Source organism: Musa acuminata, chromosome BXJ1-1, assembly GCF_036884655.1.
Source record: "Musa acuminata AAA Group cultivar baxijiao chromosome BXJ1-1, Cavendish_Baxijiao_AAA, whole genome shotgun sequence".
NCBI lineage: Eukaryota > Viridiplantae > Streptophyta > Magnoliopsida > Zingiberales > Musaceae > Musa > Musa acuminata.
In genome coordinates this window covers 10,068,911-10,096,573 of record NC_088327.1, presented here as the reverse complement: position 1 = coordinate 10,096,573, position 27,663 = coordinate 10,068,911, and the positions used below count along the sequence as shown (strand labels likewise).

Genomic DNA, 27,663 nt, shown 5'->3' with positions numbered 1-27,663 from the left:
GTTTAATTATTATTTAAAATAATTTGATGAATATTTTAAACTTGAGACTCGAAAAACTTTCAATCACGATAGATCTCAATGTAAATTATTTTCTAAATAAGACTCAAAAATTATCTTTCAAATCATAAACGAGTAAACGCAAGTTTCTCTATATAGAATCTTAATATTTTTCAATCACTTGTTTAAGTGTTAGAGGGATTTCATCGAACACACCTATATTATTTTCTTTTCTTGTAGATTTTAGAAGGCAAGCCCTCAAATTAAAGTTGAGCTACCCAAAAAGGTGTTCTGTGGTAGGTTGCATGCTTTGAAACGAAGGCGTTGAAAGGTTTGGTGAGACTTAAAACAGTACTCCTCTTTGGTCTTCCCACCCACCTCGCGCTTGACGGGTGGGTGGGATCTCCGGCGTGTCTTATCAGTCTTACCACAAGACGAAGAAGAAGATGACGACGACGAAGACATGCTTGGGCCATGGATTCGATGGGCTAACACATTCGGCCCACAGTTAATTCCATTGTCGAAATACTAAACATGTTTGGAATATCCTCTTCATTAAAATTTTATTTCCAACAAGTCAAAAATGTTATGATAAACTAGCCGGATAATTTACCATAACATTAACGATGTTATTGTTATATAATTTGTCATAACATTAGCAATCCTAATTATTAGTTTGGTTATACGACATGTAACATCACGAATGGATTATTTATCATTAACTTGATGGACTTCAAATTATGCAATTCTAAATGTTTACGTTCGAGTTAATAGTAGAATACATGCATACTGTTTGTCCGATCCTTCATCGTACTAAATACAAAATGATCTTCTTAGAAACACTTCACAACCTCACATCGATATTTCATAGTTCAGAATTCACAACCTTCCTCCTGACTCCCTTACTAGAGAGAGAGAGAGAGAGAGACGAAGAGGACTAATTCTATGCAGGAGACGACGAGTGCATTGGAGGTATTTACAGAAATCTATATCTTATCATCCACAAATGTAAATCTTATGCACATCCATAGCAACCAACATCCAAGCCGACGTAGACGTCCTTTGCATGTTTCTACCACGCAGATCTTTACGTACGTGCTTCCACGGGGCCTTCCTTGCTCAGAGCGTTGCATGGACCCCGCTGCACACCGGGAGATCTTCCTCGGTGTATGGCGCTGCTCTTATGATCGGATTGATCCTAAAGAAGTTGACAGGTTTCAGGTCGAAGGTGGAGAACACGGTGGGCATTATGGGGTAGTCCTCTTGGCATGGTACGTGATGGAATCCCATGGTGTACCACAGGACGATGTCCTCGTTCTCAATCTTCCGATCCCTGTAACGCATTCACCCTCACGTACCATTAGTTCTCTCACTACCTATGCATGCATGCATGCATGCATGAGGAGTGTATTGCCGTCTGTCTTACCTCTGCGACCAAACAGCGAGGTTGTCGTCCCCGTGGCTCTGATACGCGAGCAGGCCGCCCGCCCACTCTTCGCTGCGGTTGTATGGAGTGACCCATATCTACTGGGAGACAAGAGAGAGAATGACATAGCGATCGAGCGATCACCGAGAAGGAGAGCGTACGACATGATCATCACCTGGTTATTGGTGAATGCGGCTCGTTTCTGTGGAGGATCGTCCAAGTCCAGCAAGCTTGCAGCGGTGGCGCCGGGCACCAACTTGTACCCCGAGGGGTTGCCGAGCTTGGAGAGACGCGAAGGGTTGACGACGTGGAACTCGGAGGGGTCGTACAGCTTCAGCTTTACCTTCGCGTCCTCCTCCGTCCTGGCCACCTCCCTCACCACCTTCATGTAGCTCTTCCTGGGGGACTCCCCGGGGGCCGTCTCCTGCGTCTCCATGTGCACCTTGACGAAGGAGTTGCTGGGCCCGTCCACGTCCATATCCAGGTAGAATGTCACGAAGTGGTCGTGGACCACGCCGACGATGTTGTCGGCGACCAGCGTCCCGTACAGGTCTTCCCCCTCCGGCACTTGGCTCAGGTTCCCGTAGCGTGTCGCCTTCACCATCAGCATGCCGCTGAGACTCACCTGGTCACATCACCCGGAGCAATTAGTACTGGGCCCACCTGTGGGGTCCATGCGCATAAATGTGCTGAGTGAAACAAACATCAGCTGTTTCGGCTTCTTCTGCTCCGCTTGATCTTTATGTTGGTACAAGCCAAAGAACCACCTGAACACACACATACACATCCAGAGGAATCCAGATTGGCTATGGCCCAGCTGATGCAAGATCCTTTATTGATTCCACAATATATATGGCCCGGCTGATACTAGATTCCATGTTCAAGGAATCTCAATAAATATAGTTGACTTCATCAAATGGCTGTTTTCTGTGTCTTCATATGGCCTTGTCTTGTCTGTCACTTCATTACGATACTATCTGACACGGTAAGTTCCTATGAAAAGAACTCTGTGGAGGAAGAAGAAGGCAGAGAGGGGAAGCGGATAGATAGATAGATAGATAGATAGATACCTTCACTCGGATGAGGCCATCCATCTGAAACTCCCAATCCACGGTGTAGTCGTAGTTCCCCACGGACGCCACCATCCTGGCCACCAGCGTCACCTTCGGCCTCGCCTCCCTTATCTGCTTCACACCCCCATGCAATCAAACAACAAAAAGCATGATGCATCAGACTGGTGTTCCATCCAGCAGCCATCGTGTCTGCGGTTCACCATGACATTTGCAGATGTTTATGTAGAAAAAGAGAATAGCGAGATGTGCGTTGGATGCTGCGAGGCTGTGCACCGGTCAAAGCAAGTACGTCCCTATTCTTTGCTTTCTACAGGTGAGGAGATGTCTTCTTCGAGTGGGGGTCCTCGAGAGCATCTGAATCTCTATGGATCCAACTCTTGTACCTCTCAAGATTCCTTCGAGATTCATCTGCTGATACCTTCACGCCCTTTTCTCTGCAACTGTACTCTTTCTACTTTTCAGATGATGAGAGGTAAATTTCTATGATCCGCATCGATCAGGCCCTTAAGATCCGTGCATGATGCATATGAACGGTGAGATTTGGGTTTTTCTTCCGAGGGGATCCAATTTATGCGGTGAAGGAGAGAACGATACTTACGTCGTAGCCGAACACGGGGTTCTCGGTGTGCCGCCAGGCCACTTCTCCCTCGTAGCGCTCGAACACGCAGACGACGTCCGGGCGCACGAAGGGGGTGCCGTCAGCCGCTGCGAACACCGCGTCCATGTAGATGGCGTTCCGGGGGCAGTCGTTGAGGCGGAGCAGGGGGAAGGCGTTCGTCCCCATCCCGTACTCGCCGGCGTCCATGTAGGTCTTGAAGTACCACCCCTCCCCTGGGTCCATGTACGGCACGAACAGCTCCGACACCATCCCTTTGTACATCACATCCCGCCACGCCCCACCGCCCTCCGGGTCCCGGAAACGCGCCCGGGACACCACCATCCCCGCCCGCGCGTCCGGCCGGATGTGCACCTCCCACCCCGCCCACCGTACCGCGTGCCCGCCCGCCCCCACCCTCATGCTAGGCCTCCCCGCCTGCTCCATCGACATCGGGTTCACCGCCACCGCCTCGGTCGTCGGCATCCTCCTCTGCGACTCGTAGCGGTAGTCCGTGTCCCTGTTGCGCGGCACTGGGATCCCAAGCCCCTGGTCCGAGACGCGGATCACCCCACCCGTGTCCACGTCCACAGTCACCGTGAGCCCCTCCACCGGGCTCATGTAGAAGTTGGGGGACTTGGCGTAGCACTGGACCTTGATCACCCGCCGGTTCTCCTCCTCCGGCCCGTACCAACCCGACGCCAGCGGTCCGCAGACAACGCCGGACGACGGGTTCAGGCCGCGATAAAATACGGCGTTGATAACGTCCGGGTGCGCAGCGGCGGCCTTCGTGGCACGCTCCATTTCCTCGGGGGTGAGGCTGGGGTATCCGGCGGGCCGGGCGCGGACGACGTGACGGAGGACCCTGCGGGAGGCGATGTCGACGGGGAGGACGTGGGTGTGGTTGGCGGAATAGGCGACGACGAGGGCGCGGCGAGGAGGGAGTGTGTCCCCGGGGCGCCACGCGAGGACGACGGCCTTCTCGGGCTCCAAGAGCGACAGGGAGTGGATGGACGGGAAGGTGTTCGGCGAGGCGAAGTCCGGGTGGGAAGCGAGGATGGAACGGATGGCCTTTATCTCGTTATACGTAAGAGGGTCGAGGGGGTGGTACGGATTTTTGTGGACGTGCATAGTCACCCCGGCGCCATCAGTTCCGGTGGAACCGCCACGGAAAGAGTGACGGTGGGACGAGAGGGATCGGATGGTGGGGAAGGAGCGGAGCGACAAGGAGACGAGGAGGAGGGCGGCGGTGAAGAGGAGAAGAAGCAGGTGTTTAGGAGAGGGGAAACCTTCCATCACTCAGCTCGAAGGACTGGTGACCTACCACGAGGAAGCTCTGCCATGGAGTTGGTGCCTTTATAGGCGAAGAGGAAGGAGCACTTGGCGGGCTACTCGCCACCTCCGTCACTGTCCGTCTCCTTTCTAATCTTAATGGTGCCTTGTTTACTTGGTGCCTTGTTTACTTGGTTCTTCTCATAGTAAAAGATCTCACCGCGGGTAGATGGAAACGAGCCCACAGTGAATGGAATCCAAAGAGGGTAGAAGAATCCAATGTGGAATATATATATATATATATATATATTATATCCGACCTTGGATTCCTTGCATATAGAATCCGGCAGTGGAGCAGTTGCAATCTACCACATGCAGGAATCTAATACACGACCGTATAGTATAATGTAGTCACGTACAACCCCGAGATTGCGATCTTCCCTTATAATAATGCAAATATCATGAACTAATTATCTTGCATTATTAATGGGTGTCACTTTCATTTTTACACATGCTAACCAATGATACCCAAATATATATATATATATATATATATATATATATATATATATATATAATCAACAATAAGAAAAAAATTACGTCGTATATCTCTTACGAAGATATTTCTTTTTTTTTGTCATGAAAAAATAAAGATAATCCTGAAGTATAAGTAAATTAATTCATATTATGAATTGAAACCCACCAATCCTAACACGCACGTAAACTAATATATATATATATATATATATATATATATATATATATATATATATATATATATCATGATATTTTGAGGTATATGCACCGAGATGTTAGAAATAAGGATGGGACCCTGCAAGAGGCAAAGGAATCACGCTGACAAGAATCTATTTGTAGGAGTAGTAGTATCTATATGCTTCAATTACTTGAGCTTGTGGGGAATCTTAAGAGGGATCTTTCATTGATGCGACGTCTCTGATGGAACGATGTGAGCTGCATAGTGTATTGCCTTTCTGAGAAAGAGAAATTTGTAGGCATTAATCGGAGAAGACGTAATCGTGAAAAGGACTTCGATGGTCCAAAAAAGAGAGGCTATGTTAGATATCTTCTCCAATTATTGCAGGATAACTGATAAATTTATGTGGTATTTATAATTGGCCGAATTTATTGATTTTGTTTATTTTTTTTTCAAGAAAATACATTTTATTTTCAAAATTTTCTAACAGTATTTTTTTTAACTTAAATCTGATATATCACTTGTCACATATTCATTTGTCATTCCTTTTGTTAGTATAATAATAATAATAATAATACTGTTATAGTATTTTTAGTAATGATAAAAAATTATAATATAGTGTTTATAGTGTTTTTTTTACAATTAAAAATAATATAACTGGATTTGATCACCATATGAATTGATCCAAATAAGAGAATAAAATAAAATAAAAGTACATAAGTGGTTGGATGTATTCCATATATTAGATAAAAACATGTGTTATTAAAAAATTCTAAAAATAAAAGATATTTGATAAAATCTAAAAAAAAATATAGTTTTTTTTAGAATTCATCCACTATAATGTAGGATTGTTTTCCTAACTTCTATAAAATAGTGTCATAATTTATGCACTATTTATGTCTTTATTTTTCTTATACGTTGGTTTCATGAATCATAAGCAACTCCATTTCTTTTTATTTTTCCTTGTTTCTACAGTGCTCTCTCTTCATTGTCAATCCTTTTCTCTCTCTCTCTCTCTCTCTTTACTAAATAAAAGAGAAAGAAAAAGAAGAGATAAACCAAGCAAAATAATTTTTTTACTATATATATATATATATAATATAGAGATATAATTCAAAACTATATATTGATTATCTTTTGTAAATAATTCTCCTCTTGTTGAATTGGTATGATATCTTTAATTGAAAACACTTAGCATAATCCTACTTTATAATCAAACAAGAAGTTATTTTGTAAATATAAATTTACATAATGCTGTCTTTTTCTTTCAAAAAGAAGAAAGTTGTATTAATTTAGTATAAAATAGAGTACAAAACTGGAGGCTATAGTCATTCCTCCAAAGTCTCTATGACTTCAAATTTCAATCGAACATCACTGATCGATGGACTCTACTATTCCCTTGTTCGCATTTAATATGATCCATTTAATATGATCCAATGGCTCCTCTTTCTTTGATACTTCAGTAAGCAATTCAGCATCACATTCAATATCTATCTATCTTTTGTCCATCTTCACGCAAAGCATACCCAATACCTTCTCCTGTTATCATCAGCTCACTGTGCCAGCAATTTCATTCAGAAAAAATATATATATTTTTTTATTTGTTTGTTCTGAGTATAAATCCAAAACGTTCCATTCACATCGAGCTTGCACCGATCAGCCTTACGTTTCTTTACTGAAGTTAGAATGTGATGTTTTCCCTGACTGCCTGTGGCCTCTCCCATCAGTTTTCTCTATTCATCATATAAGTTAAAGAACTCCATCATTTTAGGCCTTTCACATCGGATAAAAAGGCTGTAGGCAACCATTTTGATTGGTTGAAGCCTATGCTTTCTGGAATCAGCTACCATTCTCGTGCAGCGTATGAAAGGAATAAAGCTGCAGAAGAAGAAGACAAAGTAGAGCGGAAGAGAAGAAGAGGTCACACCCAACATTACCTTCGGAAAATGGACAACCATTGTGCCTCCAAAGTCGAGTGTCCGTCACACGCAAACACCAACAAACAGCAATAAGAGCGTATAAAAATTGTGGTTGACGCCGTTAGGAGGAAGGATTTCTCTAAACAGAATAAAAGATTTTTTTCAACAGAATAAAAAATTTCCTTGTATAGTTGAAAAAATCTTATCTTCTATCATTATTAGTGAATTGATTATATATTATATCTATAAAATATAAAATAATATGATCCGACCATAATCAAATAATTGATTGGCATATAACATTTAAGCTCAAGTTAGCGATAATATATTTATGAATTCTTATAGGGTAATAAGTCTCTAGCCACTTATGATACGACCTAAATTTTGGATCGTTATAACTCCTATCGATCGGGTTCGTTAAATATGAAACCCGATGGGATAAATAATTTAATTGTTTACTCGATGAGTACATTTAAGTAAGTGTATACTCAATTTTGATAATATAAATAAATTTGAGATTTTTTTAAATATTTTTCAATAAAATTTGGAGATTTAATAAATTAAGATTTGAAAACATATATATATTCCATTTGTAGAGGACTTAATCAATTATGTACCACAACACAATTGGTAATTTATTTTCAAATTAAATCAGTAATTTACATATATTCATGCGATCTTAGTTATTAGAATCAACTTAGTTTCTTGAATTAACAAAAAAAAAATCATTTAAGTGATAGGTGAATTCCATGTTAATATTTTAAAGGTAGATTCTATAAATTGGGCTGGGTTTAATAGGCCCAACTAAACATTACAACGATTTGGGCTTTGCTTGAGGCCCAAATATGATATTGTCCATGACATTAGTAACTTGAAATCTAATGAGGATTGATTAGTGGATGTGTCATCTTAACAGCCTAAATTTTTAGTCTGCATACTCTAATGCCGTGTTAGAAGCCAATCATACGAGACTAACCTTTTTCGACCGGCGGGAAGCACCTGCGACGGGTTCTTCCGCTCTTCCTCTTCTCAACCGTCGACGTAGGCTGCGTACGCCGCTGCGTCCGACGAGGGCATCCAAGAAAGGGGGGACAGCTAGAGATCGGCACCCGGAAGGGTGAAGCCCTCGCCGCCCGTCGAACCCTCCTCGTTTTCTTGCCTTCTTTCTTTAATCCTCCGATCGTCGGTTCTTGATCTCGTTTGCTAATCAATGATCGTGAGATTGTGTTCTTTTCCTTTCGTTCTTGATCGAGAGTTTTCTTGGCCGCCATCACTATTGGCCTGGATTTCGTGGCTAACCCTGATTATGCCCTAAAAGGGCGTATCGATTATGACGATCATATATCTTTTCGATGTTCCTGCTTATGGAATGGAACGATTGTGAAGGTCTTGTTAGCTGACTTTATAGGGAAGGATAATTTGTTCTAAGCATGCCATTATTGCAATTAGTTGTTGAAGAATGCTTGATTTATCATTGTCAGAAATCCTTTAAATATGCTGTCTCATATAGGAAATTTTGCAGGCGAAGTGTAGGTCCACTTGAAGGAAGATAATAAGGGTTAATTATAGATTATCCTCGATAATTAGATACATTTAATGTTTTGATTCTTATATTTTAAAAAAATATATTGGTATCCATGTAGCTACGAAAGTAAAACATATAGATCTATTTACATTAACGATGTCAATTTTATATAAAAATATAAAAATAAAAAATAAAAAGATAATTTTAACATTTAATTGTGGACGATGTAGATGGTGATGGATGGCGATGTCGCTAGCGTCGATGGCAACACAATTATTTGGTCGCCTTCGATGACAATAAGGTTTGTTCTCACCGTAACACCATTCACCTCCACGAGAAACACATTGTCAATCTTATCGTCGCTCATCCTATGCCGACGTAGATGGTGGTGGTTGCAGCTCATCCTCTCGCACCTTTGCGTTCCCATTCTTCTAGAAATAGCGCCTTGGAATCCTCAAATCCCTCTCTCATCCTATTGTAGCTAAGGATGCCTCTAGTCATCCCCTCCTTCCCTTCTCTACCTCAATCCGCTCTCACTCGAAACTCTTCACCACATGCAAAAAGCGCTTCGCTACCTCCCTCGACTCGTTCACGCTTGCCTTTTGCTCCAATAGCTTCTCGCACGATATCGACATGGATGAGCTTTGGTTAGTGCTTGACATCGTACCATAGAGGGTGATGTCCATCTTGCAAGAGACCATTGGAGCAATTGGATCGATGATAAGATCAGTGGTGTGCTTCTTGCGAAGGTGGATGACATTATGGTGAGAGCGAATATTATCGTCGTCAGAGGTAATCATGTAACTACATCGACATCGATGCCAACAACGTCGTCATCCATCGCTATTAACGTCGTGTCATTGAACATTAAAATTATTATTTTTTTCATATTTTTGTTGATAAAACTAACATCGTTACTATAAATTAATCTAGATATCTCACTTCACAATTATAAGGATGACAATGTAACTTTTTAAAATGTAAAGATCAAGACATTAATGATAACTAACTACAAAGAATAATTATAAATTAAGCCAAAAAATAATCAATAAACGATTGTTTTTTCACTTCAGTATTTTTTTTATTCTAATTTTTTATAACTAACCGACTTACAGAATCAAGTATCTCAGAGGTCACTTGTGATGGCGCCCCCAGTCAAAGTAACGAAATGCGTGACAGTCGACTTCTGACCATATAGTCTGGCATTAGACAATACAACAACAAAGAAAAAAAAAGGCAGGCATATCGCTTACGAGGGAGACACAGCGGGGGCTTTGTGCCATGAAGATTTCTCAGGAAGAGGACCACCGATGCAACTGTGTGCCAGCAAGGTTGCACCCATTGTAACGTTAACACCCGACAAAGTTTCGAACCTCTTCACATCGGCCTGTGAGTACAGTTTCGTGAAACCTTTTCAGATATGTTGGAGCTTAAACATCATATGCAGGTAATTTCCATGAAAGGAACCACGGCATCTAAGAATACATCCATGTCTCCCGGCAGGACCTACAGAGAGTGTTGAAGTACACGATTTTATACAACAGGCAGATCAATAATACTAACTATACCCTCTGCCGATAAATAATAAACCACAAGAAGCTATTCTGTACATAACTTGCATATTTGTGCATCCAAGAAAATCCCACAGAGAGCTTCGTAAGAGGGAAAAAAAGGACCCAAACCAAAAGAAACCATAAGATCACAATAGATTAGTTCCGAGGCAGAGTACGAACATGAGAGAAGACCCATGACATACTACCGCACTTTATTTTTCTCATGACCTGCAAAATGCCGACAGAACATTAACAAAAGTGTGCAGTTGCTGCAACAAAGTTATTAGAGAAAAAAGAGACTTACCAAATATGTTCGACTTCAAGGGGAACATGTTCAGCGAACCCCTTGATTTTAGCTCCTTAAGTTGCCATCGTTTATATGGCTTTTCATTTTTGAGTGAGCTGTCACTTGGTTCTCCTATCAAAGAACCAGGTCTCTGCTGGATTTTTTCATGGTAAATAGCTGGAGGGGCAAGTCTTAATTGAGGAATGGTATCCGTTCCAAGGTACTTGTCGGTTTTCTGGAGATCACTCAGAATCTCAAACTGCAATAACAAAGTCCAACAGGCAAACCTAATAATGGTCGCAAAATGAAGTTAAAAGATTTCATGTTTATTAACAAAGTTTCACACAGAAGCACTACCCGAGATATTTGCTGAAGGCCATAAGGCTTCTCGGTGGTATCTGATTCATGCATATGTTGAGTATTATGGAAGCCTTCTGATAGTCGAGAGCTTGATGTAGAGGTTTTTATCAAGCTATTCTCCACAAAAAATGACTTACTTTGTGCATGTGCATTTCTCTTGGGTAGGCAAACTGGGCATCCAACTAAAGGATCTTTTCTGCTCTCCTCAAATTCACATTGGAGATGGGTTGAGTGACCACAGCTGAAAACTCTAATTCCAGAAGCAGATCCCTTGGTAAGTGAGCAACCACAAATGCAACAAATGAAATCTTGAAGGGCATAGGCATGAGAGGCGCCTTTTCTTAGCAAGCTTAAGCTATAAAATGTATCATCTTCAATTAGTGATTTAGCCGTGCCCTGAAAAAGAAAAACATAGGATGAAAAAATTTGTAACAGATGATTTCACAATGCAACAACAGCAAAAAAATAGAGAACATAAATAAATACGTAACAAGAACAAAAGAATTTCCTATGAAACAAAATGACAAAATAACGAGCTAAAAGTAGCCGAACAAAACATGAAGAAATAAGCTAGTTTAATAGCAGATGATTCGTGCTCCCAATTATCTAAGAAAGTCCAGATAAATGCTATAATGTAATTAATAGAGAAGATTCTTCATCACTCTGATTTTTGTGCAAAAAATATTACAATGGACCACAAAGAATATGGGCAAGTTCCAGTTGAGAAACAAAGAACTGTTTAAGATGTCTTGGCAATGTCCAAGGGAGACATACTAATGGATCATTAATTTGTGGCACAAGGAGGTGGAAATAAGAATTTACTTGAAACAATTCTAGAGATCTGATGGCACTTATATTGACTAGTAACAAGGATCTTCAAAGAGCTTATGTGTTGGAAGCCTAAGTATTAGCCGAAATAGCAGATAATGAACATGCCACAAAAGTGATTTTAAAAAGAAACAATCGGTGGTATGCCAGAATTGATGAGAGGGCGTGGGAATTTTAGTTGAATATGCTGCAGAACACCAGCTCCATAGTGGTAATGTTAACATAAGTTCAGAAGAAAGTAACGTATGTTCCTCCATATAGACATACCAGAATTCTTCTCTCATAGCCATAAGTTCCAAGCATTCGCAGTATCGTCAACTTAAAATCGCCAAACTCTCGATTGCCATTGTCAGAAAGAAGCTTGGCCATAACTACTGGAAGCGGAATATATTCAGCCATTCCCTCGATTAACTCCCCAACAAATTGTGAGAACAGTTTTCTCAAAATAGTAGCACATTTCTTGTGTGAAACTTTAGACATAGTTTCTACCACATTTGCTGGCTCAGCATTCTGATGACTTTGTTTCATAGAAACTTCTTTGCTGGCAAATAACCACTTCATTGGCTCCGAGAAGCTGGAACAAAACAATAAAAAGTCAGCTAGTAGCACAACAATATTAGAGTCACTAACAGAAAGAGAAGTGTGATTGTGTCCTTCAAACTCTTCAACAATTTCATGCCAGACGACATTATATTATGAGGGCAGGAGCTGCAATAGAACTCAAGTAATCCTGTTGTACGTATAGGAGTGTTACACAACGACGGTACCAGAATAATCAATAGATACATGACATTCATATCAAAATAGAACTCCGAACTTTTATGTTATAGAACATTTAGGTGCTTGTAACTAATCCAAAGATGGGACAGAACAAGTTTTTGTACTAGCAACTCAAGTTCTGTCCTCAAATTAAGTGGCATGGTAAACAGTTCAGTGCTTCAAATCTTGATTAGATTGCACATGTATATCATCCCTATCAAATGAATTCAAGCAAGAAATTTCGGTTCACTTAAGTTCTTATTATATCAATTTATAAATTTTGAATGGACATGCTAAAAGAAATGTATACCCAAGAAAATAGGCCAAAAGATGCATAGCCAGAAATGGCACAACACAGCTCAGCAGAACTCTACCAGCCAAAACTTCCAACCTTATTAACTCTCCTTTAAAAAAAAAAAAATTGGAGTCTGGTTGACTACTGTTCAATGGTGGGCATAGTTAGGATCTTTTGCCTGTCTTTAGCTAACTTGTGTAAGCAAAGACATTATCTGTTCAAACCTATACTGACGAGACAAACATCCATTCTGGAACAGAGTACAGCCTAGAGCATGAGTTATGACTTCAATTGTTCTGGAAAAAGCTGAGTGTGGTTCATAGACAAAATAATCATTAAAGGTAAGGTAAAAACAACTGCAGATATTAACCAAACTTGAGAGACATGAGACTACTACATCAATATACTAGATTGTTGATTGAGTTATTACAGAAGTTCCTTTCTCATTTCTTAACGAAAAAAAGGCATCAATGAGAAATCAGCAAAAAATTAACAATTAGGCAACACAGGGAACCAATGACAGACCAATAAGCCTGGACAAACACTGTTGTATGTGGCACATCATAATGTCCAACAGTAGCTCACTTTGAAATTATATTTACCAATAGAGTTAAATAGCTGGAAAAGACGCATGCAATCGATCCCAAATAGTTGGAATCTTATTGCTTATTAATACATTAATATAGAACCAAAGTGAATTCAGATTTATATAGATAGAAAGCTCTATTAGTCTTGTACCATAATTCATCCTAGAGTCCTTTCAGGTAATATATCTGGTTAGTTCAATTGGAATTAGTTGTAAATTTCCACTAACTCTAATATGTTTCCAGCATATTCAGTTACTCGCTGTTAGTCTGAGTTGTTTACATAGTTGAATAGTTGTTGCATTGCTTAACAAACAGATTCTGGCATCTTAATTTTTTATGGTCAATCATAATTATTAAATAAGTTTAAAGTGCTCATATGAATTCCTCAAGACTTTTGCTGATTCAAACGCTGTCATATCATATATTTTCTCATACTTGTTAAAGCACTTAGAAAGCTTAATCTGCAATAATAAGTTTTGCAGGCAATAACAAGCTATCTATGAAACAAAGGAAAAGATAGAATATTTGATGTTATTATAATAAAACAATAAAAGAAAACTTATGCAAATTGCAAAGTATTAAAAAAATCAGAGAAGTATTCAAAGAACACTATGCATGCCAAGATATCACATTAAAAAAGATGATGTGCTTAATATTGCAATATATCATGATTTATTAAAATAAAAATACTACTATTAATTAAATGTAGTGTATAATTTGATAAGATCTCAGATTGATCATGTCTTACAAGTCAAGCAACCGAAACCAAAGTGATTCAGACTCCACTGGGTCTAAACGTCGAGTATTTCTTTCGCATAAGCTAATGGAGGCATGCAATACATCATGGACAGAAACAACCTGAACAGAGCAACAAATTAAGAAACAACAGTGTCAATTATTAGGAAGAAAACTGTAGTTCCATAAACAAAATTATTGGTTTATAAACCTCTTTAAGTTTTAAAATGTCTTCAAGCTGCTCCAACCCAAACGAATTACTTGACACCATCTGAGGATGTATTCTTTCCACAGCATCGACAAGCAATTCGATCTTTTCCTTCAGCCCAGTCAACATAAGTATTAGAGCACTACTAACATCACCAACTCTTTCTAGCAAAAATGCAGCAGCATCTGTAACACCATGTTCTTGACAAATACGTAGACACTGCTCCAGTCTATAATTATCAAAAGTCTCTAAGAACTTCAAGACTGAGCTGCGTTCAAACTGGCACAAAAGCTACATGAAGGAAATAGAATAAGATGATAAGAATGGGACTTGATTATTGATGATTAGAACAATACAAGATGAAGACAAACACAAGTAAAGACAAGCATGCACGAGAAAAAGAAAATTACCACAGAACACTAAAAAGAACCAAAGAGATGAAACTAAGGATATAATTGCCTGAAAATAATTTCTTTAAAAATTGATTCCTATGTAGGGGAAATTGTGTGTTAACTATCAAATTGCTTGACACTTACAAGTTACAATAACAATTAAATTGTTACAGATCAACTTATAACACTGCTGAATCCATCAAAGAGGAAATGCAGATGGTATAAAATAAAGAAACATGTAATATTTCAAGGGTTTTTGAGCATTTATATAACAGATCATAAGAATTACACTAAGATTTTAACTAAACTTAAATTAAGATAATATCAGCTTTGAGTAGCCAAAAACTAGTTGACCACAAACCATGTCATGCCACAAACTGGACTTGCACCAACCAACATTCAAGTATTCTAGCTGTTAGACACACTGTTGACCACAAACTGGACAAACCATGTAGCTAGCTAACTAGATGCTATGATGACAAAATCACACATCCAAGGTTTTCCCCTCCAGAAAAAGGAAATCGAGTGAGTATATTATTCATACCCCGGTTTGTAGGTATAGATATCAAATAAAACGCAAGCCAGAAATTAGTAAAATTAATAATATAAATGAGTTGTAACAAATAAAAGAGTAAGAATACTTATCAATGACAAACATGCAATGCATGTCTAAGGAAGAATTTCACATGTTCCTTGCAGCTTTATCAAGCTTATTTGACAATTTAAAATCTTACCACTAAGTACAACTCTGTCAACTCATCAGTTACATGGATCGGGTTATGATGCAAAAGCTTGGGAAAACTTGATAGTCTTTTGGCATATTCTTCAAGATCATTTGGTGTATCTCTGATTTTCCCAAACGAACCATTTGAGCCTTGAACAGTCTCAAGCACAGGAAAGCTGAGATTTCCTGACAAGTGAACATCAATGGTAGTTTTTAAGAAAAGGAATAGGCTTTGCGGATGAGATCGAAGTTCTGATAGGATATGCTGACACTGGCTACTAAATTGGTCAATAACCAAGAAAAAGGTGCATTCCCTGCCACCAGAACAATGTTTCAGAACATAAGCAACAAGTGCAAAATGGAAAGGGATGAGATTCAACATATGCACTATTGTTTCTTGAATAATCAACACCATTTAGTGTTACCTGCAGCTTTACCTGCTTAGCTTGACTAATTCTGGAATTCGCAAAATTACCGCTGTCTCAAAACAAGAAGCTTCATTATTTTTCAACTGCAACAGAATCTTGTTGATGAAAGCAAAGGCATGGATAGGTTCATCCAGATCCTTCATGTAACTATCTAAAGCATCAATATATTGGCCTCTGATCTCATGTATCAAACCACAAGCCTATTGAATGAAGATGAAACATGTCAATGAAAATATCCAGAATATTTGTGGTACTGGATGAAAAAACATGTAAATGAAAAAAGTGTAAATATTAATAGTTAGAGCATACAAACTACCTGATAAAAATGGGCATCCACGCAAAGACAAATGAGATCATCAGGGTTCCAATCTGCCTGAGGAACAATTTTCAGAAGAGTGAGCACTTGTTTCTCTCTTTGAGAAGCTTCAGCTTCATTATTTGGGTCATATGATGCCAGATCGTGTGAGGTCAAATATTGAAGAATATGCTTTAGCACCCTCCCAGAAATAGTAGCTTGCTTATAGGAAACAAGAAATGCGATGAACTGAAGCAATTGAGATAAATCCTTCTTCGATGGCCATACATCCACACTGTGCTCCATCACAAATGATTTTATCACCTCTGATTCCAAATCAAGAATATTTATAAGTTTGTCCACAATGTTCTGTACAATTGCATCCTGATTTTCCAAGCTCTGAAAATCATCTTCTTTTTCATGTTCAACATTGGATTCACTTTTACATTGTACAGACTCATCCATCTGTTTATGCCCCTCTTCCGCAAAAGCACATTGCAGGACTTCTAGAGTAGATTCAGTGTCCAACCAAAGGAGATAGCACAGATTTGGGCAAAGACCACAGGATGCCTTGAAACTTTTTAAGACTTCAGAGTTCGAATTTTTAGAATCCTCTAGCAAAAACTGCAATAATTCTACTCTAACTGATTGCAATCTTGAAGATGGAAGAGTACCATGACCTGTAACCAAAATTTCTTCTTTAAATACAAAATAAAAGGTACCAAAAAATGGTTATTTTCACAAATAGGAAGAAAAAAGAGAAGCAAGATGAAGCTGCAAAGGACCAAACAAGAATATGACAAAAAAGCCAATTAGATACTGTGATAACATCACTAAAGAATGGGACTAACAAATCATGGTGAAAATTGAAAGAAGTGATGTAACACGTGCCATTGGAAGAGATTCCAGAGGAGATTACAGCATTTATCTGGGTTATAAATCAAGAACAACGCTGCAAAATCTTTTAATTAAATTTGATTTTTTTATGGAAAAGTAGGATTCAACTAAGCAGCACTTGAGCGTCTGAACACACAAGATCATTATGGTAGTTGTAATGTGTTGATCAGCAGATCATGCCACAACATCCCATACTTTCTCCCAGCAAACAGTAAATTAAAAAGTGTCCATGTTCCGCTACGTGCCACACAGCATATCACAAAAAACAAAAGGCAGCCCAGTACATGAGGCTCTCACTAATATGTAACACCAAGCTTCCCCTCTTGTCCAACACATTAGAGTGGTTAAAAGTCAAATTTTCATTAACATCACTTTTGCCTTATATCATGTCATAGAATGAACAAAAAACATACCAGGAGGAAACGCTAAACCTTGAAAGCAATACTTAAGATAAACAAGCATCCTGTACCTGCTTACATGAATCATAATAAGCTGTAGTTAGAAATAAAAATTAATAAACCAACTAAAACAGAAATCAGTATAATTCATAAAAAAGCGATATAACATAGTTAATAATCACATCAATCAGATATATTAAATGAAACATCAACTTCAACTACCCTTGCAATCAAGCAAATAAATATAAAGGCTAAAACATCTACAGAATAACCAGATCGTATTTCACAAATAATGGGCATGAATTTAATAAACTATAATTTAAAAATAAGATATAATATTGAATTTTAAATAAAAACAAATATTTAATGGATTAGTAAGCAAAATAACTCAAGATTAGTAAAAATAATGGGCATGAATAGATATAATGTTTTAAATCTCCATTTGCTCCAGCAATAATGAAAACCACTAAATTTAACTGAGAAATTAATGACGTTAAGACATCTAAAAAATAACCAGATCATTTTATACACGTAATGCAGGTGTACTTATAACCTATAATTTAAAAAAGGATACAAGTAAAGAGTTTTAGATACAAAAGAAAATATTTAATTTTTTGATGGATTAGTAAGCACAATAATTCAAGATAAAATTTTAGCTGTTGGCTCTTGAAATAAGATCCTCTGCCTATTTATTCAATGGTTAAACCAAAGGCTCATATAGAAATTTATTCCACAATTTGAAAATAAAATAATCCACTTGGATGTTCTTGAACTTTTTTACTAATCAGTGAAAGAAAAAGAAATTTACTTGTTTTTTATTTACAGATTTGCAAATCAATTAAACTTATGGACAGATTATAAAAACGAATTATATATGAAAAGAAAAATATCTTATGAATATAAGAAATATAAGAATTTAGTCCTCCATTGGTTTGGGCAATGATGAAAACCATGAAATTAATTGAGAAATTAATCATATGCAACAAGTAAAAACATGAAAAAAAGAGAAGAAGCACGGAATTCCATCAAATATATAAGGCATCTAAAGAACACTTAATAATTCATGGATTAATAATTAAAACAAAGGCTTTAAGAATTAAAAAACAGCAAAAAAAAGTGTTGATCTATAGATAAGTATCCATTGGTTCATCTAACAATGATCATATGCTATTTGAAGGGTTCAATAAATTATTCAAAGGACTTATTTGTAAACATCGTATGTAGGGGCTTAGAGTTGAAAATAGAACCCTCAAAAAGTTATGTTTCAGGATTAAAAAAATCCAGCAATTAAGAGATGGTGCCAATTGCACTTTAGTGTCCAATGTAGAACATTCGTGTAACTTGCATCGAGTATCTGGGTGGTTCCATGCTGAACTCAATTCACGAGGGAATAATAAATACCCCAATCCATGTAAGTCAAATACTAGGCCCCGGCAAGAAAGCTTGTACAGAAGAATGATTTTTCCAGTCACCACATGACTTAGCAATGTATTCTAATATGCATAACCAAAGAGATGCACAGGCGAACAGCCACATTCTCAGACCAACTTCAGAAACGATGTACTGAAAGTTACAACATAATCAACAGGAATGATATTCAATCGTAAGAAGTCATGAACAAGACTTTCTGTACACCAAGCCTCCCTTGTTGTGATATCCTATAATAGTCCCAGACTGAATGTGGGATATGGCTTGAGACAGTATACGAGTCAATAACCACCTTTTATAATACCCCCAGTTTAGTCTATCATCAAAAAATGGGAGAAGACTTGAATTGGCTTATAAGGGCTTAGGTCCAGACTCATCAAGTCAATGGTTCAGTTATCCTATCGGGCCAGGTCACGACAAATAATATCATAAACAATCTAGCATTAGGCATTATGAGAAGCTTGAGCAGAAAAGGATTACCCATGGACAAAGTTGAAAGCACATTAAAATTTAAAGTCAGACCTCTCGTGTCACATGCTAACGTTTGACTCGAGGTTATATTTAAGTCTTGATAAGGAAGTCAAACCCTGAAGTGGATAAGATCATAACACTCATTTTAGTCCATATCAAAAGTGGGAGAAGAATAGGTTAATAAGAGTTCAAAAAAAACTAAGTGACTACTATTAACTTGGATTTTAGAATTTTTAGTCCAGGCTCATCAACTAAGTGGATTAGTTATCCTATTGGGCCAAGACGTGACACCTTCATTGGGGATCACCCATAGTTTTCAGGTTCATGCTGTGATAGACATGATATTCAAGCAACCAATCCCAATGTGCCATCAACTGGGACCCAATTTTGCATAGGAACAGATTTCTAGTTCAGTGAAAGAAAATATGGTAGACAATGATGATGACAAAGTAGACGATGTTGCCTCAGGAGCCCACATCATATACAGGACTCTGAGTGATGTGTGTTACATATATGGATCTACCGAGAATGTCAAGTGTTTAAATGAGGAGATTGTGATAACAATAGCAGGACTACATTGACTGTGTGTTATAGCTTGAGATAGTACACAGTCATTAATTAATTTCAAAGAACACTTTCTAGTACTTCATTTCAGGGTCTTGTACAACACGATTTTTGGGTTCAGAATGTCACTCACATCCTCATTCTGATACTAGCGAAGATTGAACATAGGCATCTCATGGAGGAGAGCGAGAAGAATTTGAGAGAACAAAAAGGTCACCTAGGACCAGCTGACAGTGAGCCAAAAGAGAAAAAAGTAGAAATGGAGTAAAAAAATTAGAAAAGGAGAGGACGAAAAATGAGAAGAGATATTTTTACTGACTTGTCTAATTTCTAACTGTTATGACCAGTTTTCATATATATACAATTATTTCTAAAAGATCCAAAACCACAACCAGTACCATCTGATCTGGAAGATCTTAACCCTATTGGAGGTTTCTAACAGAAAAATCCAGCCCATTGCACAAGGCTCTGTTCATTGGGAGAGTCAACGAGAGCAGGAGGTTATTTCCATGACTAAATGTAAGTCAACTAACAGCAAATTTTATTACTCCAATCTTAATTCAATTCCAGTCCTCAATTCTGAGACCATACTAAAAAACATAGCAGAGAGAAATCAAACAAATGAAATTTATAGGGCTCGGGAAAATTTTGTCCAGGCAACAGCAGAATGTACCCGACAGATGCAGCATCTCCTCTTGAAGTATCTTGTACAACAACTAAAAGTTCTTCTAATGGTGTCTTGTAGTCATCTAGACCTCGATTGAAAAGATATATCAGTGCGCCATACAGACCATGTTCACGGCATAACCGAACTACCTGCATGAACAATAGGGCATTGACCTCCAGTTCAAAATCAAAATAACTGAAAAATAAGAAAAACATTTCTCAGTGAAGAACTACAAATTTCAAGATAAATGACTCATTAAATTTCTCAAATTAAGTTACTTGATTAAAATCCAAAGAGGAAATATCCATGTGAAGAACACATTGTTCAACTCGTTGCAGCCATCCTCTGCTACTATAATGCTCTACCAAGGCTTGCATAATCTGCAAGTTTTTGAGAAAATTATCTTCAGTATAAAGTTTCTATTTATAATAGTTATGGAATATGAAAGTAATCAGTACTCAGAAAAGAGGATACACAGTCAGAAATACCTCTGGAGGTAAAGACCCAAGCACATCTTTTAGAATGTATGGCTCTAAAATTTCCAAAAATGTGCCTGTCACAGAAGGAAAATAAGGTTAACTGGATCAAACACTAGACAATGGTATCTTAATGTTGAAAATATCGATCTTAAATGCTGGCATTTTAACTAAAAACTGACTCTTTCAATGAAAAAGTTGTCCAAAACTTCAACAGAATGTCATCTCATTCAGGTCATATGATTTATTTACTCCAAACAAATTTGTAAATATATGTAGACGAACAAGGCACGACATGAGGATACAAAATTAACAAAATTACAAGTTTAGACACATATCGACCTAGACTTAGTAAGAACTGAGCACATGCACATGGTGCACCAAAGAACCAAACAATCATGATACCTGACAAGTGAAAATGGCAGATGCGTATTATATAGGATGTCATTAGACTATTAACACTAACTCCAACTTAGTCCTAAAATTTGCATTTGATACAATGAAGACCACACCTCTGGCGAGTCCTTGCATCCCAAAGAACAAATGATTGATGTCTTTGACCTATTAGACACATAACAGCTTAATAATATATTTCCTTTCAAGGCCAACGACATGAAGATTTTTTTTAGTGGATAATGACTTCCACAGGATTTCATCATAGGACAAATGTATCCCTCCAAAATCATAGAATTTCTCAGATGGCCACTTCCAGCATGACAAGTACTTAGAAGAACCACAAATCAAACAGTAAGGTACATATTGCATTTCTCCTCTTATTCCACATTCAAACTTGTATATTTCTGATCATGTGTTATTTACCAATGTATAATTTCTATCTGCAAAATCACTATCTTGGTTGACAAATTAGTGATTTCAAATATGATGATGTCAACACTATGTTGATCTAATGTTATCAACTGGGAAGAAATCTCCAAATCAAAAACAAGTACCTTAACTAGTGATTTTCTAGAACCCATTTGCTTCTAAAGAGCCTTGTTACAATCAGCATAATAGAAGGTATGCACAATAACATAAATGAATCACATAAATAGCAACATCCTAGATAACTGCAAGCAGTAATTAACACCAACAGATCAGAACAACATATTAAAATATTGATAAAGAACCAACCTTAAGAATGATAAAGATTTTTTATTAATTTTATGCTCATACCATTAGAATAAATGAATACTGATTATGTGCCCATCCATGAGCCCAAACAAACCTATATACAGGCTCTTAAGACACAAAGATGAATATAACACTGCAAAAAGCACCATAATGTTGAGAAAGTTGATGAAGCACATCTTTGCCAGGCCAAGGGGCCCACAAGATAGCATCAACTGAACTATAGCCTATTCAGTTTTGTATGGGATCCATCCCAAAATGTGATGTTAAAACTTAGAGAGCCATAGGCCTCATAAGAGACTAAGCTCTTCTTCTCAAGGCACGTCATGGAACAGATAGATTCTAAAGGATAAAACTGTGCAGGTCATAGCCTAAAGTGGACAATATCTTGTGGGCCCCTATGGCACAAACAATGCCGTTGGCCGTTGTGTACTTCATCAATAGCAATATCAACCCTACAAGTAAGGAACATTCAGGACTTGGAAGTTCATCCATCTTAGTGATGCCATTAAATCTAATAAATATCAGCTACTTCTTCCATGAGCCCAAAGGATAAACTGCCCAAAATTTTAAAATCTAGATTATCACAAAGTTCTAAAAGTATTCCAGGCATATATAATCAATTAAGAACCATTGAAACAGTTACATTTTAACACAAAATAATGAAACATGAATACTATAGCCACTGGCATCAGTTGCACATACTTCATTAGGACAGAAAGTACCTCCATGTTCAACAGCAACAAATTTGGAGAAGATTGTGTCAAACAAGATGTCAGTCCTTTTTATGTGCACACAAAATTCCACAGCCACACCCCCGACACGGGCATATTGACCCTCTATTTCGGCAAGCACGGTACTGTCTGCAGACTTCATTCCTTCCACTAGATCCACTTTTTCAATTTGGTTGCAAAACGCAACTGAAATATATGAGAAAACCTCATCCACATATGATAATATCAGCTCTACAAGAAATGGCATTATGACCTCCCTTATGGCATCCACTGTCCTTGGGAGATCAATTACACCATGGGCATTGCCATCATAAAGCCTCATTGACATATCAAGTGCACCCATCCAATCACCTGCCCTTTGTAATACTTGAATCCTCTCCCGCCAGGGAAGAAGACGAGAAACTATAAGATGCATTGGCCCTAGTATATATACTGTGGCTCCTCTTACTGCTATTGAATTGTGAAATGCCTTCTCTGGATTCCCAAAAGTGTTAGAAAAATATGTATTATAAGTAATCACATCATCAATTCCCAAACCGCTTACAATGAAGCTAGTTCGGTGAAGCTCATTTCCATCTTTGGAGAACAAGCAAAGATGTCCCCTCAGGGTAACAACCACTAACATCTGCAGAAAATAAAATTGCATGCTTTATATAAAAGAGGATGTAAATCAAAAGGGAAGCAAGGCTGGAGTTAGACCTTTTAGATACCTGATCATCCAACCATGCAACACCTACAGCAGCGCTGTCAAGACTCCACTCCTTGTGCTTTTTCATCTCTGATTTAACCAACTTGGCCACTTGGACCCTTCGGTCCCATGCGATTGCAAGCCACGAAACTTTATCAGATGAATCTGCAGGTTGTAATGTGGCTGTCAGAAGAACATTACTGCTTTGTACATAAATAAGTGCAAATTTGTTCAGAGAACCTTAGAACCTCACCCGGTGATGAGTCATGAACCGATGTCCATTTCCATGCAGCATAGGGCATAGACCCTTCGCGCACACCATCTGGTCTAGGAAATTTATTAAATACTTCTACATTGGGACTCAATCTTACCTGAAAATAATCAGCAACACGACCCAGACCAAGCATCAGAATTCATACTTAACTCAATCTGAACTGCAAGACTAACACTAGCATTTGACCACATCTATCTGAAGATTCCATACCACCAAAGCATTTTGATGGGTGACAAATATGACCACACCTTCTTCCACCAAAGAAGAACCTTCATTGAAGAGCTTCCATCCAGCCTCCCCTCCAACTACACCTCCAACAACACCTCCCACCATGCTGCCAAGGCCATTGGAGGACATTGCCGAGTACCCTTGAGTAGATGGATTGACAAATCCATGGAAATCATCCATTAAAAGAGGACAAGCACATAATACAGTGCCGGTCTTTTGGCCATCAAGAAGACACTGTTGACAAGACAAAGTTGATTGTGTGATCAAATTATGATCAATCTCAATACTGAACAAAGATCAGGATTGTTTTTAATTTACCTGTGTCTTGATAGAGAAACGGTTGAGCAAAGGAACAACTGAAACTGTGTGTAATAAAACAAGCCCCTTGCAATCACCAGTAACAGCTTTAAACTGGCGAGTGGTTTGCGGATCTTGACCCAAAAACAATGTATGGACGACTGGTGAAGCATGTTCTCCAGTGATTACTTTTGCTGCTATTGCTTTCTGCACATCCCAAACTGTTAAATGACCATCGCCATATCCTACTAAAAGCAGATCACCTTGCTGGTTGAAGCACATCGACGTTGCAGGTGTTTGAGATTTCTCACCATGGGAACCAAAAGTTAGCATCTGAAAATTAAGCATGCTTTAGTACTTTCATCTGACAGAAGCACCCACTTATATTTTGCACATACTCAGTTGAACCACAAACAATAGAAGAAACAAGAAAGTCTATGCAGAAAAAGACACCATTCAAAAGAAGTAATACCCTAAATCTACAAAAAGTACCTTCTAATTTTTCAAGACACTGTTTTCTTTCCACTGATCGTCAATTGGAACACTTTAAAATAACATGAATGCCTTACAATTCAAAATATATATTTTAAAAGTTTATAACATATTATACAAGTCCATATCCTGAGAAAAGTTTTAAAAGCTTATTCATCATCTTAATCTCAGGTTACATTTTGTATCTCACACTAAAACAAAGAATTTCATACAACTTCATGAATCTTTCGACCTAATCTCCTTCCCTCCTGAAGACATATTTCAGAACAAAAATGATGTTAAATTCTTTTAAATTAAATAAATTCTGGTATCAATATATTTAACTAGTTGCAGAAATTAGAATTAACGTACTAGACCCAAAAGATCAGATTAAACGATTGCCACGATTTTGATAACACAACACACAGTCCATAAGAGTCTTTTGATAGGCAAGCCATGCTTGCAAAGCAGGGATTTCGTAACCAGTCAATGCAATCATAATTCACCTGGTTCAACTCGATTCAATCTATTTTTCAGTCAGTTGAATAAACAAGTTCATGGGTTATGTATTCAAAGTTCATGCCCATGAAAAAGGATGATTCGGTTCGGAGGTTCCATAAATGCAGGATCTATATATGGTAAATGTATGTGGCCTTATATCTGACAGTAAAGAGGTTCAGTCACTAAAACACTCGAACAACCAGATCGAAATGGATCAACCTTAACATGTCCAATTCATGCCTAATAACTCCTTTACCGAAAGCAAAGTTCGTGGCTCTCAAAACTACAGTGCACCGTTCCATGCTAATGTCTGTTAAATGCCTATATGAAATAGAAGGATCACAACTTCCTGTCATTTTTTACCTACAGGCAACTTAATCACTGCCAACAACATAACTGGGGAACTAGATGAACCGAAATTAAATAAAACATGCTTCCAAGTTCCATCCAGAATGTAGTACTATACATTAAGAGAATGAATTCCAATATCATGTCATGAAACCAAATGATGACAACACAGATACTTGATGAAAATGATTTCAATCAAATGGGTACAGGCTTATAAATAATTAAAACAAACAAGCGAGTAGTCCCAAACCAACCTTGGAATCCATATTGTCAACAAGATGAGTAGAATATTTGCTGGTAAGAACAATAACAGCTCCTTTAGACATGCCCACAGCTATATAATTCATATGAACAGCCACCACTTGTGGGGAGCCATGGTCACGCTTGAATGATTGTGAAGAAATGGCACGAGTTATCGCATTGTCGATATCTATCTGCAAGTAACCAACAGCAGGTGGTCCCCTTCGGATTCCCTCCAACCTCATCGGCTGTGCAGCCACCCCTTCCTCCCAGTGCAGGCCAGAGGATGCATGCCTCTTCTCCAGCTCCTCAGCCCATTCCAGAGGCTTCATAGAAGCTCGAAGTTTTTTCTCCGCTTTCTTCTCAGCCTTCTTACTGTTCTCCAACTGCACTAATCTCTCCTCAATTAGTCTATCTATATCGCTTACAACCTGGGTTTCTTCTCTTGTAGATCTTACTTCATCAGGAGAATTCTCCTCGCCAGTGTCCTCTCTCTCCATTTCTGGCATTTCCGGTTCCGCTTCTTTATTAGTGTCAACCGTGTTTTCATGGACAACATCATCGTCAGTGAATAGCAAATCATCATCCACCATAGGCGCATTCACATCAGGAATAACATGAACAGACAGTTCCTGACCGGTCTCCACCAGATCCATGGCATCTTCTTCCAATTTCCCAGGAGTCACGATCTCATTAGCTGAGACAGAACCATGGCCCGCTTCCGATACTTCATCATCCCCATAGACATCCTCAGATGCTTCAACTGAAGACCGCAAGACTTCATCATCCCCTTCAACCCCTCCAGGTTCCAAGTTCTCACTTACGACGGTAACTTCTGAACGCTCTGACCCATCCAATCCTTCGGAACCGGCACTCCCCACCGCATCCCCTCCTGATTCCTCCAGATCTTTCCAGACAGAGCCGATGCTGGCTCTACTATTCTTGATGGCCACAGCATGAGGCGTCGGGACGGCGCGGGAGGCAGCGGCCGCGGCCGCGAGTGCAGCACCTGGCTTAGGGTTAGGCCTGACGCCGCCAAAAAAAGATGGCAGCGGGCGAGACGAAGACGACGACGAAGAAGAAGTAGCATTCCATAACCCCAAGGAAGAGAGGGAGACGGAAGCGGAGAGCTCGCGAGATCTCCGTCTCCAATCGAAGGAGGTCGAGGGTTCTTCCGCGATTTCGGAAACCGATTCTTGAACCCTTCTCGCGACTTCTTCCGCGACGCCTGCTTCCTCCGTGGGCTTTTGCTCGGGCGTTAGGGTCAGGGCTTTGGAGACGAGAACCGGCGTCTTGGCGAGATGGAAGGAGGAAGAGTCCGAGTCTGAGTCGGAGTCGGAGTCGGAGTCGGAGTCGGAGTCATTAAGGATCTCCTCCACGGTGCGACGGCGGACGGCGGGGGGGAGCTCCGCGTCGCCGCCGCCGCCATCGTCTTCGTCGTCGCTGGAGGAGGAGAAGAGGTCGCCGCCGTGGGATCGGAGAAGGGAGTCGAGGTCGAGCGGCGTCGGCGACGTTGTCATCACGGTGTCATCTTCCGGTTCTGCGCGAGTCGCCGTTTCTTTTAGATATATCTTGGCCTCGAAGGAATGTTGCATAGATCCACCGGTCGGTCTCGATACAAACTTCACAACCAAATCTCACCGGTCCGGTCGAGTCACAAAGCTTTCGAATCGAATTCGAGAAAACGGACCGACCGGATACAAATTTATGGACCCAATTAGCATTTCCTTTTTGTTGATCCATCAAAATGTGAATATTATTATTGTTACAAAAGTGAAAATCATAAACTGAAACAAAAACTTAAATAGATTTACTATATTTTTGGGTGAAATTTATTAGGTGTTTAATATGCTTGTTAAGTCTAGTAAATTGTTTTATAGT

General features: G+C 39.0%; 2 protein-coding genes across 2 annotated transcripts; both read right to left on the bottom strand.

Moving 5' to 3' along the window:
• Nucleotides 1-827: 827 nt before the first annotated feature.
• LOC135672180 (amine oxidase [copper-containing] gamma 2-like) lies at nt 828-4,414 on the bottom strand. The gene is made up of 5 exons (XM_065180640.1): nt 3,095-4,414; nt 2,494-2,607; nt 1,599-2,048; nt 1,424-1,521; nt 828-1,330 (listed from the first exon to the last, which is right to left on the bottom strand). Exons 1-5 carry the CDS (start codon nt 4,385-4,387, stop codon nt 1,117-1,119), a joined length of 2,169 nt encoding a protein of 722 aa, XP_065036712.1. The 5' UTR covers nt 4,388-4,414; the 3' UTR covers nt 828-1,116.
• A 5,529-nt stretch (nt 4,415-9,943) lies between these two features.
• On the bottom strand, nt 9,944-27,376 carry LOC103993268 (uncharacterized). Its single transcript, XM_065180630.1, has 19 exons — nt 25,797-27,376; nt 24,244-24,555; nt 23,908-24,159; nt 23,677-23,794; nt 23,446-23,588; nt 22,727-23,360; nt 20,886-20,950; nt 20,676-20,777; nt 20,404-20,546; nt 17,283-17,338; nt 15,994-16,652; nt 15,687-15,877; nt 15,260-15,563; nt 14,137-14,424; nt 13,939-14,048; nt 11,817-12,123; nt 10,719-11,117; nt 10,380-10,620; nt 9,944-10,303 (listed from the first exon to the last, which is right to left on the bottom strand). Exons 1-19 carry the CDS (start codon nt 27,300-27,302, stop codon nt 10,278-10,280), a joined length of 5,856 nt encoding a protein of 1,951 aa, XP_065036702.1. The 5' UTR covers nt 27,303-27,376; the 3' UTR covers nt 9,944-10,277.
• Between the last annotated feature and the right edge of the window lie 287 nt (nt 27,377-27,663).